The sequence below is a fragment of the Poecile atricapillus genome, chromosome 2 (genome assembly GCF_030490865.1).
Source record: "Poecile atricapillus isolate bPoeAtr1 chromosome 2, bPoeAtr1.hap1, whole genome shotgun sequence".
Taxonomy (NCBI): Eukaryota; Metazoa; Chordata; class Aves; order Passeriformes; family Paridae; genus Poecile; species Poecile atricapillus.
In genome coordinates, this window is record NC_081250.1 from 116,241,496 (window position 1) to 116,259,229 (window position 17,734).

The 17,734-nt window shown below is 41.5% G+C and overlaps 1 protein-coding gene across 1 annotated transcript; it reads left to right on the forward strand.

Moving 5' to 3' along the window:
• The first annotated feature begins 2,200 nt into the window (after window positions 1-2,200).
• SDCBP (syndecan binding protein) lies at window positions 2,201-17,588 on the forward strand. The gene is made up of 9 exons (XM_058832234.1): window positions 2,201-2,357; window positions 6,667-6,748; window positions 9,633-9,711; window positions 12,226-12,335; window positions 12,651-12,809; window positions 13,819-13,994; window positions 15,207-15,378; window positions 15,926-16,017; window positions 16,877-17,588. Exons 2-9 carry the CDS (start codon window positions 6,698-6,700, stop codon window positions 16,929-16,931), a joined length of 894 nt encoding a protein of 297 aa, XP_058688217.1. The 5' UTR covers window positions 2,201-2,357; window positions 6,667-6,697; the 3' UTR covers window positions 16,932-17,588.
• The last annotated feature ends 146 nt before the right edge of the window (window positions 17,589-17,734 follow it).

Consider the following 17,734-nt stretch of genomic DNA (forward strand, 5'->3'; position numbering starts at 1 on the left):
CTCCCTGAATAACAGCAGGCTGTCTTGAAAGACAACAAAGAGATAAAGTAAAGCAGAAAACAGCAAATAACAACCTAGCTTTCTGGAGAGAAGAAACGTTTTTTGCAATGAGAGGAGCATTCAATATCAAACCAAAAGAAAACCCCACCCTTCAGTTGTCAGCATTGGCACCCAGTAGAATTGCACTGGAAAACTGTCAATCACACATCTTCAATTTCCATGAACATGAACGCTACAGTGCCCTTCATTCTACAGGGTGGGTCCAGGGCTTCACTGCACCGAGCTCATTTCAGGATGAGGAGTGACACATTTTGTCTGAGCACAGTTTTAAAACTTTCACTGCACTTGTGTTAAAATCTCCTTTGGCTATATAGAAAATTTAGCACTTCTAAAGCCATAATCATCTGTCATTATTAAACCAGAGCTAGATTCCCTCTCTTCCTCCTGGCCCAGAGGACAGGTAACACAGGATTTTTTGTGAACTTATACCCTAAGCCCAAGATTTCACTTAATGTATATTTAATGACCTGTAGTTGCATGACTCAGCAGCCAATAGTTCAGGTAGTGGCATGTAGGAAAGTTCCAGGTCTGGCTGATTGTTGGATATAGAAACAGAAGCCTCCTGAGCAGCCAGAGAGTTGCTGTTCCTCTATATTCAGCACTGCTGTGGCTGCTACCCCAGTCCCTGTGGTGCTCACCAAAGATCCTGGAGGGAATCAAGAACTGGAAAATATACTGCAACAACAATAGAAAAATACATATTGCAACAAAATTTATGTTTAGCTTAACTAAGGTTATGATTATGCAGATAGTTCAAATGATGAAACAGCCTGTCAGAATGCAGCAAAACAACCTTCCCTCTCATTCCCATTTCTCCTTCCACTTCCTCCTTTCTCATGTTTCCAGCCACACATTCCCTTACTCTGGTTCATGTTTGTGCTTGAGGAAGCCTTTCATTGCTAGAATGGCTCGCTAACCAGCAGAAAAGCATTCACGTTTTTGGTGGATTTGATTTCTCCTGGGGCAGTGAGTTAAGCTTTCTGTCAGAAGAGCTCGGCACCTGCTGGGAGTGGCTGAGGGCAGGAGAAAGAGACTGTAGGTGGGAGCAGACCTTCTTCCTATGTGCTGAAGGCCTGCTCAGCTCCTCTGCTGAACACTCTGGCTTCTTAGGTGAAAAGAAGCTCTAGGGCACTCGGCACATTTAATTATCTGTATGATGAACAAGATTTGACAACAGGAAAAGAATTGTAATGAAGAAGGAAAGACTGAAAATTAATGCTAGGGAAGTTCATACTCTAAATAAGGTAAAGGGGGGTAATTATGATAATTGACTAATGAAAGCCTCCTTCCGAGCTTGGTGTGGGATTTCACTGTCACTGGTACACTTTACATCATGGTTTCTTCAGGGGAGCCTCTCCAGGATAAAAGCTCTGTTTCTGACACCTGCCTGTGGTAGAAGGCTCAGGCAGGTGCTGGATCGTGGGACAGGTGATGTGGTCACTCTAGCTCTGATGTGTCACAATTCTCCTGTCCACAGCAGACATACAAAACAAGGTAGACGCAGGTTGTTAGTGGAGAGTGCTTTATTACAGCAGGGGGGAAAAATACGTAGGAAAATGAGCAGAAAATCGTACTTTTTCTCCATGAAGACGACAGCTATCAACCAATAAAGGCACACAAATGAGTCTAAGGCCCTACAAAAACAATGAAATCTCAGGGGGAGTTTCAGAGGGGACCTCATCACTCTCTACGTTTCCCTGACTGGAGGTTATGCTGAAGTGGGGACGGTCACTTCGTGAGGGGACCAGAGCAAATGGCCTTAAACTGAGACGAGGAAGATTCAGATCAGATATTATTTTTTTTTGTTTTTTTTTTTTTCTTCACTGTAAGAGTGGTCAGGCACTGGAATAGGTTGTCCAGGAAGGTGGTGGAGCCACCATCCCTGGAGGTGTTAAGAGGCGCCTGGTTCTGGGTGATGTGCTTCAGCGGTTACAGCGGTAGTGCCAGGTAGACGGATGGACTGGATAATGAAGATCTCTTCCAACCTTGATGACTCCAAGAGTCCACGTGAAATAAGCGACCGGAGGGGAGCGCGGCCACCGTCACGCCGTTCGTCCCCCTCCACCCCACAGCCGCCGGCGGCCAAAGCAGCAGCAACCCCGGCCGCGGCCGCGGCCCCGGCCCCGGCCCCTTCCCCGCCGCCGCCGGAGCATGCGCGGGGCCGGGCCAGTTCCGCCACCGCCTCCGCTCCGTTCATAGCGGCGCTGCCGGGATCCAGGGGAGCAGCTGCCGCCGCCCCTCTTCTCTCCGTACTGCGGGCCCCGACGGACGGCAGCCAACAACTCCCTGGGCCGGAGGTAAGCGAAGGGCCGGCGGGCGGGGTCCCCTCCCCGCGACCCTTTGTGCGCTCCTCGGGAGCGGGCGGGGGGCTGCGGGCCGGCCATGGCGGAGCGGGGAGGGGGCGGCCGGCGCCGAGGCGGCCCCTCTGTGGCGCTTGGGAGGGCGGTGTTGGTGCCTGCTCCAGCCGCGGAGCCGTGCCGTGCTCCTGTGGGGCCGCCGCTCCCCGCAGCCGGCCGGGGGAAAGGCTTCAGCCGGGCTCGGGGCGCTGCCGGCCCGAGGGGCTCCTCCGCCCGCGGACAGGGAAAGCAGCGCCTGGATAAGGCCCTGTGTGCCCTGTGTGAGGGTCTGTGCCCGGCCCTCGGGTTTGGGAGTGTCTTCTGGCTCCGCGCCGGGGCTCCACTGCCCGGCCGAGCATTTGTATGAACTTGGCTTGAGACGGGCTGAAAGGTGCTGCAGCGGCGGTGCCACGGGCCTTGTCAGGCAGGCGAGCCCTGCTTCAGGTCTGAAATGGAGGCAGCAGGTTTCGGAGCTGAACGCATAATGAGGGCAATTGCTCCCAGGCTAATTAGATATGTATCAGAAGGGAAATACTGAGTTGTTAGTGGAGAACGGGTCTTACGAAACCGTTCCTCGGTTCGTGACGTCTCAGCCTGACCTTCGGGAAGTGTTGTCCTCGATCTGCTTTAAAGATGAATTTTGGGGCTCATAAGCTTCTAATTTCTGGAAGTGGGAGCCAATGTTTCAGTACAGGTGCCAGCATTGTGGCCTGCTGTACTTTTTCAGTACAGCTACTGGGCTACAGGAAGAAGACACGTAGGGTAGCGTGTTTTGTTTTGTTTTCCCCCTCCCACAGTTTTGGCTGCTGGTGCTTTCAAAGACAGCAGTCACTACGGACTGGCCAGATTGGGGTTTAGCAGGACCATCCTGTGCTGCGTTCATGCTTTCCGAGCTGAAGAGCGCTTCGGGACGCCCATCTCCTCCCAGGCACGCCACCGAGAGCAGTTCGGGATCGCTCCCACCTTCAGGACTTCCTGCTGGCAGGCTCAGGGTGTCACGAGTGACGCCTTTCATACTTCTCCCGTCGGTGGCCCGGTACTTCCCTTTGGCAAACAGGATCTCCTTAGTGGGACGTGCAGGCAGGGGTGGTCAGACTTTCCAGCCGAGTGTACTGAAGAGGAGGGCGAGGTCTTCACTGCCAGGTTTTGCGGTTTGCCAGCTGAGTTACAGCTCCTGCCCCCTGCCCTTCCTTTTGTTTTCATTTCTAAGTCCCTAAGCACTTGGTGGTCTCACAGTACGTGGAAGTATGGAAATGATTGGGAAAGTGATTCTGATTTGGTGTAAATTTTTAAGAGAAAAGAGGAGATTGTAGTGACTCACGTTTTGTGGCATCTACTCCCTAGTTCCTAAAGGTGTTACAGCACCAACTGAAATTCATGTTTATACTGTGAATAGCATTGCATAGAAGTCGTGGGCAAGTTCTTCCTGCAGCTACTGATGCTCCCTGACAGTGTCAATTGTTACTTAAAAATCCCTTTTTAAACTAATTATAATATTCTTGTGACTCTCACATTATCTAACATGGGGTATTTGTGTTGCCATATTCAAAGTTATGAGCTCACTCAATGCAGTTTCAGTGGTGACTGCTACTCTGGCTATTTAGCTGGAAAACCAAGATCAGGAACTGGTGAGTTTATGACAAGGGAGCCAGCTCAGCAGATCCTTGGTGACAAACACTTTGGTTTGTTAACCCTTGACTGGGGAGGGGAGGCTGAGGGGGTTGTCAAGGGGCAGGACAAACTTCTGGAATGTTGTCTTATGTAATCTGAACACTAGAATATGTTTAGCTTTGCTAGTGCTTGTCTACAGAAAGCACTGTGCTCCTCTTTATAAACTAGCAGAAGGTTGACTTCCTCCAGAGACTGGTCTGTGGAGGAGAAACAAAGCTGGCCAGGGTGTTGCATGGAAGTTGGTCACTGGGGCAGGGGATCTGGCACTCCCTGTCCTGTGCTCTGCAGCTCTATGGATGCCAGAGATCACCGCCTGCAAAGTGCTGCTGTTGTGCCCGTCGTTGTCCTGCCATGGGGTGACTCCTTTGGGAACACACTGTCCTTGGCCTGCCCTCTTTTCCTGCCTGCTGCCAGGGGTGTGCTGACTTTGAACATGTGCCAGTGCTGGGACCAGCACCTGGATCTCCCAAGGCAGCTTTAGCACAGAAGGAGATGCCGAGTCCGATGCTGTGTGTGCCTTGAGTGGTGTGAGCAGCAGAATGGAGCATTCAGGAACCACTTATCTGACCAGGGGCTTTGGCTTACATTTGCTATTACCCATTTTGATGAGCATAAGCATTTCAATGTTTCAGGTGAATTCTGAATTAAAACAGAACTTCAAAATGGCCTTAAATGTGTGTTTTAATTTATAGTTTCCAGGCTTTAACTGTTTGTTGGAATTGCAATAACTAATCAAAAAAGTCAGTGGCAATTAATTATTGCAATAAAACAGACCACGTGTTTACAGTTTAGATCTCTGTCACATTTAGGACATGCTTTTTTAAATTTTTAATTGCAGTTTGACATGATACTAAAGCTGTTGGGCACTGCTGAACAAGCATAATAGCTGTTGATGAATTCAGCGTAATATGAAGAGATGTCCATTGTGTTACTGCAGTATCACATTAAGCATCTGTGTGTGTGGTGTTCATTTAGAAGTGGACTTAATTTCTGCACATAAAGAAGCAATAACTCAAGGATTTATGCAGTGGTCACTTATAGTCTGAAATGTTTACTAAATTGCTGTATTAATTGGAATGTCTTTTCTTTGGATACGAAAATGAATCCCCAAACCAAAAACCTTTGATAAAACTTCTGTATTAACTGTGTTCTCCATATCAAAACTGCATCCCGTTTTGTTGTCTTCTGGTTATGTCCCTCTCCATCCCTCTCACTACAATGTTCCTATATACTGATGTGAAATGTTTTATTGTGGGTTTTGAAAGTTCAGCTGATCTCAGTGAGAGCATGAGTGAAGGAGCTCTGGAAAAATGGGATTTCGTGAAACCTCAGGTGACTGGTTCTAGCAGAGCTGTATGTCAGCATGATGCCTTAGAATATCATGTGAAGTAGGTTGTGGTTTATTCTGTTTTGTTTAGGATTTTTTTCCCCTTTTTTTTCATATTACTTCCTGATAAGTTTTTACAGGGCTCTCTGAACATCACATGAGAGCCAGCCTGGAATCTTTGTGTTTTGAAACTCACCACTGACTGAATCTTCCTAGTTTATACAGGTCTCTTGCTGCAATTGATGTGTTGCAAATGGGCATGGGAAGCCAGTTCTCTCTAGTGGCTTCTTGCTAGATCTCATGATTTAACCCCAGCTGACAACTGAGTGCAACAAAATTGCTTGCTGGTTTCCCCTGCCCCGGCAACATAGGGGGAGAGAAACAGAAGTGTAAAGTGAGAAGTCATGGGTTGATGTAATTAGATAGGTTAATCTGACAGAAAAGGAAGAAAAGAAAAATATTAAAAGAGGTGGAATATATAAAATGAGTGATGCACATTGCCACTGCTCACCACTTGCTTACCAATGCCCATGCCTTTGGCCAGGTTTCCCCCCAGTTTATATACTGAGTGTGATGTCACATGGCATCCCTTTGGCCAGTTTGGGTCAACTGTCCTGGCTTTGTCCCCTCCCAGCTCTTTGTGCCTCTCCAGCCTTCTCACTGGGCAGGGCATGAGAAACTGAAAAGCCCTTGACTTAGTATGAACACTTTTTAGCAGGAACTAAAATAATTAGTATGTTACTAGTATTCTTATCCTAAATCCAAAACACAGCACTAGGAGGAACATTAACTCTATCCCAGCCGACAGCAGGTCAGTGGAATATTAGAAGTGTTGAAAGCATTTAAATGTTTTGGACAACAGAGTGGAAGGTTCCTCAGCAGTGTATAAAATACTGTCCCTGTTGGGAGGAGGGTGATTAGGTTTTTTCTCTTAAATTGTGTATTGGCCTCCTAAAGTCTCTCTTTGCTTCCTGTGAAATGTTTATCTCTGTAGGTTTTCTCATCATTGAGACCTAAACTTTGATAGTGCTAAGTATATTAAATAAAGCCTATTAGCCAAAGGTTGCTACTGATAGCAGATTAAATGGGTAGTCTTAATGGAATTCATTTGTTGTGCTAGATATCTTTACTGCTGACTGGCAGGTCACAGAGCACTTTTTTAGCACTTAGTCTGGTTAATTTATTTTTTTTTAAGAAATTAAGGAGTTAAACTCAGTAAATATCTGAAAGCTAATCCTGTTGTTTGTTTGTTCTCCTATTTTTTTTCCCCAGTCTGCCCTCTACCCAGTAAGTCTTCATCAAAATGTCTCTCTATCCTTCCCTAGAGGATCTGAAGGTGGACAAAGTTATTCAGGTATGGTGGACTTTTAAAAAAGATGAGTTTTGATGACCATAATATATGTGATATTTAATCCAGAAAAGCGGAGACTTATTGTAGTTGAGAATTGCTTTACCATCTCACTCTGAAAGGGAAAAGACAGCCTGTTTACTTTGTAGCTTGATCTAGTATGATTAATGCGTATTTTACCACCTGCATATATTTGTTTTGCTTTATATATTCATTTGTGTTCATTTGTCTTTAATATGTTTGGGTTTTTTTGAAGTATAGATATATTGCCTTAAGTAGACAAATATAGTCAGTCTGTTCACATACTTCAACTATGACTTGATGAGTAAACTAATAAATGTGCTGCATCTCATTCCCAGCATCCAAATCTGTGGCAGAAATTTTTTTGTGGTCATTTGAGAGAGGAAAAAAAAAAAAGGCACTGGCTGAGTTAATGCCATCTGGAATCAGACTTGTCCTCTGGCTATTTCATGGTAGTGACCAGTTCTCACAGTACATCCAAGATTATTACCTTTGTGCAAAACCCTTTATGTGTAAGAATACTGGTAGTTTTATTATTAGGCATGATGAGGACTGAAAAATATCTTTGAAACAAAATAATGAAAAACACTTTAAATAGATTAAAAACTATGAGAGGTTTGATGTAGATTAATTTCACAAGGAGTTTCCTTACTTTCTTCAGCATTTTACCTTTTCCTGAACTTGACCTGCATTCCTTCCTGGCTTAAACAACAGCAGGGAGTTACAGTGTATTTTAAGGTGGCTGCTACTTCTGTCCTTGCTGTTTTCACTGGGAAGCAATCAAGCAGACTGCAAGAATGGGATAGCACAGGAGAGTTAAAAAGCCAAAGTGCAGTGCCTTGTCTCATTTGTTTTTGTATGTGTGGGGGGAGCTTTTGAAGTTGTGGGTGCTGTGTTGGGATTTCTCCTTGTCGTGTCCACCCACTCCATTCTTCTTATGTAACCACAGTCCTTTATCTACAGTCTGGTAATGCTGAACTAAAAATTGAGTAGCCTGGAGCTAAGAACATGCTCCTTTGGCCTTGTATTGACAAGTGCTAGAGTTTATATATTACAGTTGAAAATTGTCATAAATGTAATCTGTAAGCCATTCCATTTTCACTGATCATTGTCACAGAATTACTGAATAGTTTGGGTAAAAGTCCTCTGCAACAAGCACAGCATATTCAACTCCATCACTTTGCTTGGAGCCTTGTCTAACCTGACCTCAAATGTCTTCGAGGATGGGACATCTAGCAGCTCTCTGGACAACCTTTTCCAGTGCTTCACCACCCTCATTTCAAAAAACTTCTTTCTCATATCTGGTCTAAATCTAACCTTCTCTTAGTTTGAAGCATTTACCCTTTGTCTTATCGCAACAGGCCCTGCTAGAAAGTCTGTCACCATCTTTCTTATAAGCCCCCTTTAGGGTTGGAAGGCTGCTCTAAGGTCTCCCCAGAGCCTTCTCTTCTCAAGGCTAAACACCTCCAGCTCTCTGTCTTTTCTCATAGAAGTGTTCCATCTTCTGATTGCTTCTGTGATCATAGGGACCTGCTCCAGCAGGTTCATGTCTTTCCTATGCTGGAGATCCTAGTGCTGAACACAGCACTCCAGGTGGGGTCTCACAAGGGCTGAGTAGAGAGGCAGAATCATCTCCCTTGACCTGCTGGCATCAAAGGCTAAATTATTTCCTTCTCTCAAAAAATGCATTAAAAAAATGCTGTCTCTTTAAATAAGTGTGAGAACATTCTTAGAAGAAAAGGGGGCAGAGTGCTAAAAGACATCTGCAATGAGTAAGATTCAAATGACTGCTGGCTGAAACAAACAGTAACAAATGTAACTTGTTACATTAAATATTATTCTAACCTGCTCCTTTTGTCCATCATTTGAGTTGGAGCCTGTGCTTCTAAATACACGTGATATTGCTAAATAATGAGTCATTCTTGCTGTGAAGCCATTTTTTAAAGACAACTTCCTGGAGTGTACAGGACTGAGAAATCTTCTATTTTTAGGTGTTTCCTTAACATCATGAAGTAATTTGACTGTCATGTTGTGTTAGAAAATTTATGTGTCCTGTTCAGCATAATGTTTCACTATGCATTGAGTACTTCCTCCCCCTGCCCACTACCTTTGACATTCAACCTCAGGAAAGTTACTGGGATAGCTATTTCCATCATGCTTAAGAGGCCTCTCTAAGGCTATATTTTTCACTGGTCATGAACACACAAGGCCAAAAAATAGAGCTGAGGTATTGAGAAGGAAGGAAACTGACTCACAAATATAAGAGAACATAATAAAGTAAGCCAGTCAGCAATACAGAAATAAAGCTTAATGTGTTCACTGTAGTGGCAAGTGCTGTAGAAGAATCATCTTGGAAGGTCTGTTTCTTTCAGAAGATATGCTAGTAGCACTGGATTGTGTGGAACTTGACACCTTAAAAGAACTGTGGATCTAATTATGTCTGTAAACAGTGTGAAGGAGTAAAACTGCTGCTATCCAGCTGAAATCAGTAATTGCAAAGCACTCTGCTAAAGGTCGTACCTTAAAACTTAGTTATAAGCTTTGTTGGACAAAGGTAATGTTTCCTTTAAGGCTTTTAAACTTGCTTGATGATGTAAACAGAGCAGGTTGACAGGAAAGCCTTTCTGCATTATCACTGTAGCTTTGTCTTTGAGGAAGATGTGAGTTGATGTGCCAAAGTAGTTTTGATACTATTACAGTGTGTTGTATTGAAGCTATTTATTTCACATAAAAAGCTTGACTTCATTACTTCAAGATGAATAGTAATTAGCATGTACAAGAAGAAAGAAAATACTGAGTCTTTTGCCTGCATAATTAAGATATTTTTTTTCTTATACAAGATAACATATGTGAGTTTCTTTGCTTTTAGGCTCAGACTGCCTTTTCTTCAAATCCAGCTAATCCAGCAATCTTGTCTGAAGCTTCTGCTCCAATTCCTTGTGATGGAGGTAAGCTCATGTACTGCATAGTATCCTAATGTTGTGGAAAGCAGTTATGAAATCCTGAAGTTAACAGTACAGTCAAAAATAGCTATAAATATGTTACCCTATTTACAAAGGGTAATAAATGTTACCTTGTTTACATTTCCTTTTTGGAAATGCCAACACCCACCTTGGTGAGGTGCTATAGGAGTCAAAAAACAGTGTTTGTTTATAAAAGGAAGTTGTGGCAAGCAGTCACCCTTCTCTTTCTGCAACCTTTTCCAAGTGAGCCTAGCATAAGAAGATTTGATGTTGGTGCCTTTGGACTCTATTAGCTCTTACCTCAGATGCTTAGTTGTCGTTATTTGTCACATATGTATTTGTAAGCTTTAGAGGACAGTGTGAGTCAGTCTTTACCTGTGAGTTTGCTTTGAGACAAAGACAAATCTCTGTCAACAAGAGAAGTGCCCAGGAAGCTGGCAATTAATCTTGTTGTGCAATCAACATAAAGCTTCCAGCAGATTTTGGAATCAAATGTGTGGCAGAAAATCCGTCAGATCTAAAGCTGAATGATTTGTACTCGTACTTTCTCCTTTTCTCCCAAGCACATGTACATCCACAGAGGTGCACAGGTATGTTTGAGGTTAGAGCTCAGCTCTAGTCAATTACTCTTGGTCTAAAAGGCCTAAAGCCTCTAACTAGCAGGACCAGCAGCAGTGCTGGAATGGTGGTCAGGAATGCTGGTCAATCAGATATTAAAGGCTGGTGGATGGAACTTTTGTCTCCAGTTCTCCTCTGGGTGCTTCTGTGTCTAGGATGACTTTAAGGCAGATGTTTGCATAGTTCACCATAGTTGCCTCTGGTAGATCTGGATTAGGTACTTATCTGGCCTAACCCCACCAGATCAGAGTTTAGTTTGCTTCAGCAGTCTTGGCAGCATTTTTACTACTGTCCATTGTTTGAATTTTCCTGCATGTATTTGGCCAGCAGGAACCAAAACTTTATTTTGACATCAGTTTGTGTATGAATTGCTCCGGAATTCTGTGGTTGAAGAGTGATTAATCATTCAGTATATCCCAAATTAAAGAAAGCCTTACATCATCTATAGGATGTGCCAGATCCCCTGGAAATACTTCTGTCCTGACAGAAACACAAGACTATACAACACTGAGAGTTTCTGTGTTCTGCTATGTGTTCCATTATTTTGAGCATTCTCTATTTTAAATGAGAATGTAATTCAGCCAGTAAAGATGCATCCTGTGTTGTGATCTTTAGTAAAGAACAAAACAGAAAAATTGGGTACCTGCAGAAATCTTGTGCTGTGTTGTGTATAATCCTAGGGGCTTGAAAAAGCAAGCAAAAATAGAAAATCTATTAATCAAAAATTTTTCTAATCAATATTGATGGTGTAAGCTAGTAGATTAGTCCAGAAATATGGTCAGACAGCTCTCATACAAAGCAGTGTATTAAAGAGCAGAAAAATCACTTGTTTATACTGGCATTTGCCTTGCAATGACCTTTGTTCCTTCCCAGAAAAGTTACTTTCCGTTGCTGGTCAGACATGGATTCTTACATAAGCTGATTTTATTAATTTATACCCATAAATGAACACTAGAAACCTAAGCCTTGTGTACTGGGGAGTCTGGTTGCTTCCTAAGCCCTTCTTTTCACTGCCTCTCTCTCCAAGCAGCCTTTTCTGTCCCCACTCATTTACTCAGAATGTCAGAGGGACTCTTAAGAGCTCATAACTGGCACTTGTTGAATGGCACCAATTAATGATCTGTGTAATGTCAAGAGCAATATCAAGTTTATTTCCAGAGTTGTTCAGCTCAAGGTCTGACAAGTCTGTCAGTTCAACTTTCTTTCCTCCCATTCCTTGTGCCTCCCTCTGCTTGGGTGTGGAGGGATATTTTAAAGGCTGTGTGTGTTTTGTCTTGGTAAGAGGCATTTATAAAGCTCCTTCAGTTTGAAGTTGTGAGAAAATGACAGCCACTTTCTTATGAAGACTCAAAGCAGACTGTAGTGTGAACCTTAGAACCAGCAGGCTTCTGCAGAAACCTTCCTATGTCTTGTATCTGGAATATCCTTGGTTTGAATGCCTCTTGCGAGTGCTGTTTTGAACTTGGTAGAAGGTCTCTGTATGTGTTCTTCAGCACACCTGGTTTGGGGGTGGGGAGGAGTTCTTCACTAACTGCCCAAAAGTTCTAGAGCTTAAGGGAATGTCCTCCTGGAAGGCAGCACATGGTTGGTTTTGTTACTGTCACCATGTGTCTTGTGTTGTAAATTGTGAATAGAGTAACTGAAACTGAAAGTTCTTTCTAAGTTCTTTATCTCAGAAGTGCTGCTTGTCTGGTTCCTCTTCTAAACCAGGCCAGAATAATAATTCTGATTCAAGTGGGTCTTCTGTCTGTCATAATTTTCCAGTTAAATAATTACAACAGCACAAGATTTGTTGAAGTAATTGTGCATGTAAAAGCAGTTAATGGCTCTTTTTTTTAAACCAACAGTTGTATTGATTTTTGTTTTGTTTTTCTCCTGTAGGCTTATACCCCAGATTGTATCCAGAACTTTCTCAGTATATGGGCCTGAGTCTCAATGAGGAAGAGGTGCAGAGAAACTTAGCAGTGGCAGCAGCTGCTCAGCCACAGGGTGTAGGTACCAGCCAAGCATATTCTAGAAAACAAAAGTGTGATGACTACATGTGTATCTAGCATTCTAGAGAACAGACTATTATTTGCCTTAAGTACCATACTTGACTGAGAGGTGAATTATTTAAGTAGCAGTGTCTATTTTAGTCTGTTCTGAAACTCAGCAGTCCATTTTCAATGTTGGGATTTGGTGGGGGAGACCTGGTGTTGTGGCTTATTTTGTGTGTTGTTTTTTTTAAAATATAACTTCATGCAAACTGACATATAGCTATTCTTAAAAGTTGAACCTAAGTTGTCTGGCTGTTTTGTTTTAATCAGCAACTGGTAACACGACCTTCTGCTAATTACATGGTAGCTCCAGTGACTGGAAATGATATTGGAATTCGCAGAGCAGAAATTAAGCAAGGCATCCGTGAAGCAATTCTGTGTAAAGATCAAGATGGCAGAATTGGGCTTCGCCTGAAGTCTGTTGATAATGTAAGTGTAGAAGTTGCTTTTTCCGCTAGAGATTTTACTGCTGGACTATATATTAAAGTATAGTGAAGCTAGTATGTGGTCACAAAATAGTCTTCTGTATAATGGTTTCTTATCTGTTACCAGGAGTTTAAAATCCTCATTAGACTTGTAACTAGATTTCTTGCTCTCTGCACTAGGATCTAAATTTACAGACACAGTTTAATGCCATGTGTTTTATAAGACTTGAAAAATACCAACAATATTTTTTGTTTCAGTTTAGAGTGTGAACTTGTCCTTGCATGGTTGCTGTGATACTTTTTATCAGTTCATGACGTCTTGTCTTTACCTTTGTGGAAACACTGGGCAGTACTTAATGTTCAGGAGTATGCAGAGTACTGCCCACAGCTTAGAAGTATCTCCTTTTTTATTAAAGGTGCTTAAACTATTTAAGCCATTTAATCTGTTTTTTAAAAATATTTTTTTAAAAAAACTGTACTGAAGGTAGCATATAGAGTGAAAATGCTTTCCTTTAGCTCTTCTAATGCAGAAAATGGGGTTTTCTTAGAGTAGCATGGGGTGGTGTTGGTTTAACATCCCTCATTCCCAAAGGTATTATTTATAATTTGCTTTAATATGCTTTACTTTGTTTTTAGGGGTACTTTGACTAGAAATAGTTTTGTAACACCAGTTAAAACAGACAAGTATTTACCCCTTTGCTTAAGACTTTAATGTTATGCTTAGGGGTTTTTATTTTTAATGCTTAGCGATCTATACAGATATGCTTGTTTTTGAACTTTGTTCTAGCATTAATTATCTGTCAGACTTTTAAATACATCTAGAAACAGACTGAAATTTCAAAAGTGCCCCTTAAGAAGAGATAATTAGCAAGTCCTTCTGTCTTGTCTGTTTGGCTGATATTGTGTAGAATGGAAAACTTCAGGGGCTATGTGTTCTGTGACTGGTCTTCATCTTTAAGCAAGAACTTCCCCTTCTCCTTCCTTCCCTTTTTTTATTTTTTTCCCTTTTGCAGGGTATATTTGTCCAGTTAGTTCAAGCAAACTCTCCAGCATCCCTTGCTGGTCTGCGGTTTGGGGACCAAGTTCTGCAGATCAATGGTGAAAACTGTGCAGGATGGAGTTCTGATAAAGCACATAAAGTCCTGAAACAGGCTCCTGCAGAAAGGATTTCAATGATCATTCGGGACAGGTAAAGCCAACTGCAGATAAGGATTTGCCATTATCCATCTCTGAGTAATTCTGAGGGGTTTGAGTCTCCGCTTGCTTGAGCAGGTTTAACAAAATCTGTTTGTCCATGTACTTCAGTAATAAAGATCTCCATAAATGTTCCCTTTGGTGGGGAGCAATCAAAATGGTTCCTAGTTTGTAAACTTCATGGGCATGATAAGGTGTAACATTTTTCCAAGATAAACTAGTGAGTGAGAGATGGCACAAGTTAAATTTAAACTCTGAATTGAAGAGTTCTGTCCTTTTTTTTCTGATACAATTTTTTTTCATTTAGTATAAGTAAAAGTCAACAATAAAGGACAGTAACAAAATGTCTATTGTATTAATTAATACATTTGCATTTTATGTAGCATGATAGCTTTTCTTGTGAACTCTGTTGCCTACATAGGAATTAATGCCAGTTTTACTAAAAGCACGCTTGATGACCCAATATGTTCTTAAAATAATGATCTTGTAGCTAGTTGTATGTAGTAACAACAGGTCAGATTCAACTTAAGGCCTGTAGGCTGCAAGAAGACAGATAATACTTCATGTGACTAAGTATTTGCCTCAAAGCTTTTTCCATGTTCCTTTTTGCTTAAGAACCAAGCCTGACTCAGTGGAAGGCAGCTGCTTTAATCAGGGCAGTTATTTCAAACACTGAATTAAAATACTGTGGCAGTAGATTCCCTGTTCTGTCTACCGCTTCTGTGCCCAACATGCCACCCCCTTCCTATATCTACTGCCTTTTTAAGACAATTTAAAGGTTTATTGTCCCCAAAGCAGTAGAAATGTTGGGGAAGCTTTGTACTCTCAGAATTCTGTGGTCTACCTACAGTTGCTTAAACTGCCTGTGCCATTTTATCAACCTTATAATGTTTGTAGAGAACTTAATTTTTAATGGAACTTTGATTGGTTGGGGTGGTGGGTGGATGTTGTATGGGATTTTGGTATTATTATTAATCCAAATATTGAAATATCTGTAGAACAGGGAAAAACGTGTAAGGTTTATAAATAAGTACATTTTAATACAATGATAATGAAGTTAAATGCAACAACTTTTCATTATAGAAAATATATGGGTCCCTTAGAGTACAATTACTTTTTATAAGCAAAATATGCTAAAATAGCATGTGTTTTTTTTCTGTGGTTTAGTAGACTGAAGACATTGCTTTGTATTTTAAATTCTTTTTAGACCTTTTGAACGAATTATTACCATGCATAAGGACAGCACAGGACATGTTGGTTTCATATTCAAGAATGGAAAAATTACCTCAATAGTGAAAGACAGTTCTGCTGCAAGAAATGGACTTCTGACAGAGCACAACATCTGTGAAATTAATGGCCAGAATGTAATTGGGTTGAAGGTAAAATAACTACTGTGTGGGAGGTGTGGATAGCTGTGAGCTTTTTTTGTTTGTGTAGTGTGTTTTGGAGAGAGGGAAAAGGTTGTAATATACTGTTTAGTGTTTGTCAAATAACTTCAGTCATTATGTAACTTGACTGGAGAGACACAGATGTTTTGAGCTTCTATGCAGTTTTGTTTTGGTTGTTAGGGCAGCTCATTCTCATCTTCTTTGCTTCTACCTGGCAAGGCTAGCCCTTTGTTTTTATCTGTAGTCCAACCCTCTGCCAAAACAGAGGGTAAGCTTCCTCCTTCCAACCTGCATCAAATTTTAGTACGAATTGTGTATGACATCTGTGTCCCTCCTCTAGTCAGCTCATGCAAGATGCTCAAAACTGAACATCTGTAAAGTGGCGTTGCACTTTCAGGGATTTGTCCTGAAGGTTGAGTGCTCCAAACAAGGAGTTGGGGGGGGTCTCAAAGCCACTTGAAATGTATCTAGAAAAAGCTCTTGAGCTGCTTTCTTAGCTTGAGTTGCATTGCTCATATGACTTCTTGTTTACTAATAGGACTCACAGGTTGCGGACATCTTGGCAACAGCTGGAAATGTAGTGACCATCACTGTCATGCCTTCCAGTATCTATGACTATATAATAAAGAGGTAGGTAACACAAAGCAGATGTAGTGTTAATTATAATCAAGTGGACTGTGTACTCACAATAAGACCTAATTAAAAACTTTACTTGAAGCTTGGAGGAGGGATGGGGGTGCCTGAAAACTTGTTTAATCTGATGTTTTGGTCAAATTGGTGTGTGTTGGTACTGTTTTTAACTTATTCTATGTTTATGATGATCCTTTGCCTTTTCCTCTCTGGAAAAAAACTTTTCTAAACTTCTTTTGACTAAGTCTGAATTTCTGAGAACTGGATACTACATGTATTTGTTGTCTTGTAACTAAAATGTTGCTTCTAGTGCAGCTAATTCCTGTGGTGTAAAAGTGATTGTTGGCAGGATAGTTTTGGGTTTCTTCCTAATCCTTTAGCAATAATGGCTTTCGAAAACTAGACCTGTCCTGCAAAAATATTTTTGAAGTTGCTAGACATTAATAATGCTTCAGGTGTAATTGAGGTGTTTTTTTGTTTTTGTTTTTGTTTTTGTTTTTTTTAATTTAACCCTCTTGGCTTGGAATCCTCTTTCTACAAAGCAGTTTTCAGTCTAACAGCCACCTTTCACTCTGCTCTCCTTCCCTTGTGCTTGTACTCTGCTTGCACACCTGTCCATACCCTGAAAGGTACCAATAACACAGCTCAAGTACTAATAGAAATGTTGAATATTGTAGGCTTCTCTTTCATCTGGGGGTGCAATTTGGTGCAGCTGTCTGTAGCAACTTGTCAAAAATAGTGGAGTGAAAGTCCAGCTTCTGGTTTGTATTACAGGCAATGACAAAGCTACTGCGACCACATGCTTGAGTGGTCTTCTGTAGTTGTCTTACAAACTTGAATGCCTTTTCCTTTTCCTTAGGATGGCAACTAGCATCATGAAGAGCCTGATGGATCACTCTGTTCCTGAAGTCTAAACTTGCACCATGGATGTGTGTGTACATATATATGATGATAATTCCACTAAACTTGGGCTATTATACTCAGTGATCTCTTTCTTCTGCACATGAGCCTTTCTGGAGGCTGAGAGAAGATATGCTGCATCAAGCATTTGCATCTATAATGGCTGGGAATGTCACTGTTCAACATATCTCGTGTATTCACACACTGTAAAACTTGCAGCCTTACATGCTTGACAAATGTGAAATTCCAATTGTTATGACTTCTTTTCATAGGTCTTTTATTTAGCTTACTACTCTAAGCCATTGCAACTAAAGGAACCAGGTATCACTTGCAAAGCTACATGTTGTTACCCAGGACAATGCTGTGCTTTGTATGTCTAAGACAAATGAGTATTTTTACTGCTTTTTGTTTGCAAGAGTAGATTTGAAATAGCATATTAGAAGTAAGGTTAGTACTAGTTAATTTTTTGTTCTAGTAAATACTGTTTACACAAAAATGCCACCTAGCTGAAAATAGCTCAAGGCATCAGTCAGTAAGCATTAATTAAAGTAGTGTACAGATACTCAAATCTTTTTACTTGTTATATGAATTGTAACTAATATGCTTATCTCTCGCCTTAACCATGTTCTTTTAAGGATTCAGACGTAACCAAATAAATGACCAAAACTTTACATCCTTTGTGTGTACGTACTTAAGATGAGATAAAACAGACTTGTTTTATTGAGGTCAGTTTCAGCCAACAATGAAGAGAGGAGATGCATATTTTAAAAAGCTTACTTGTTTTAACATTGAAATGTTTTAGAAGGATAGTTCTGGG

Coding starts and splice junctions, on each gene's coding strand:
- SDCBP (XM_058832234.1), top strand. CDS start 6,698: ATGTCTCTCTATCCTTCCCTAGAGGATCTGAAGGTGGACAAAGTTATT. Junction 12,336..12,650: donor CAGCTGCTCAGCCACAGGGT/GTAGGTACCAGC, acceptor TGTTTTAATCAG/CAACTGGTAACACGACCTTC. Junction 15,379..15,925: donor AGAATGTAATTGGGTTGAAG/GTAAAATAACTA, acceptor GTTTACTAATAG/GACTCACAGGTTGCGGACAT.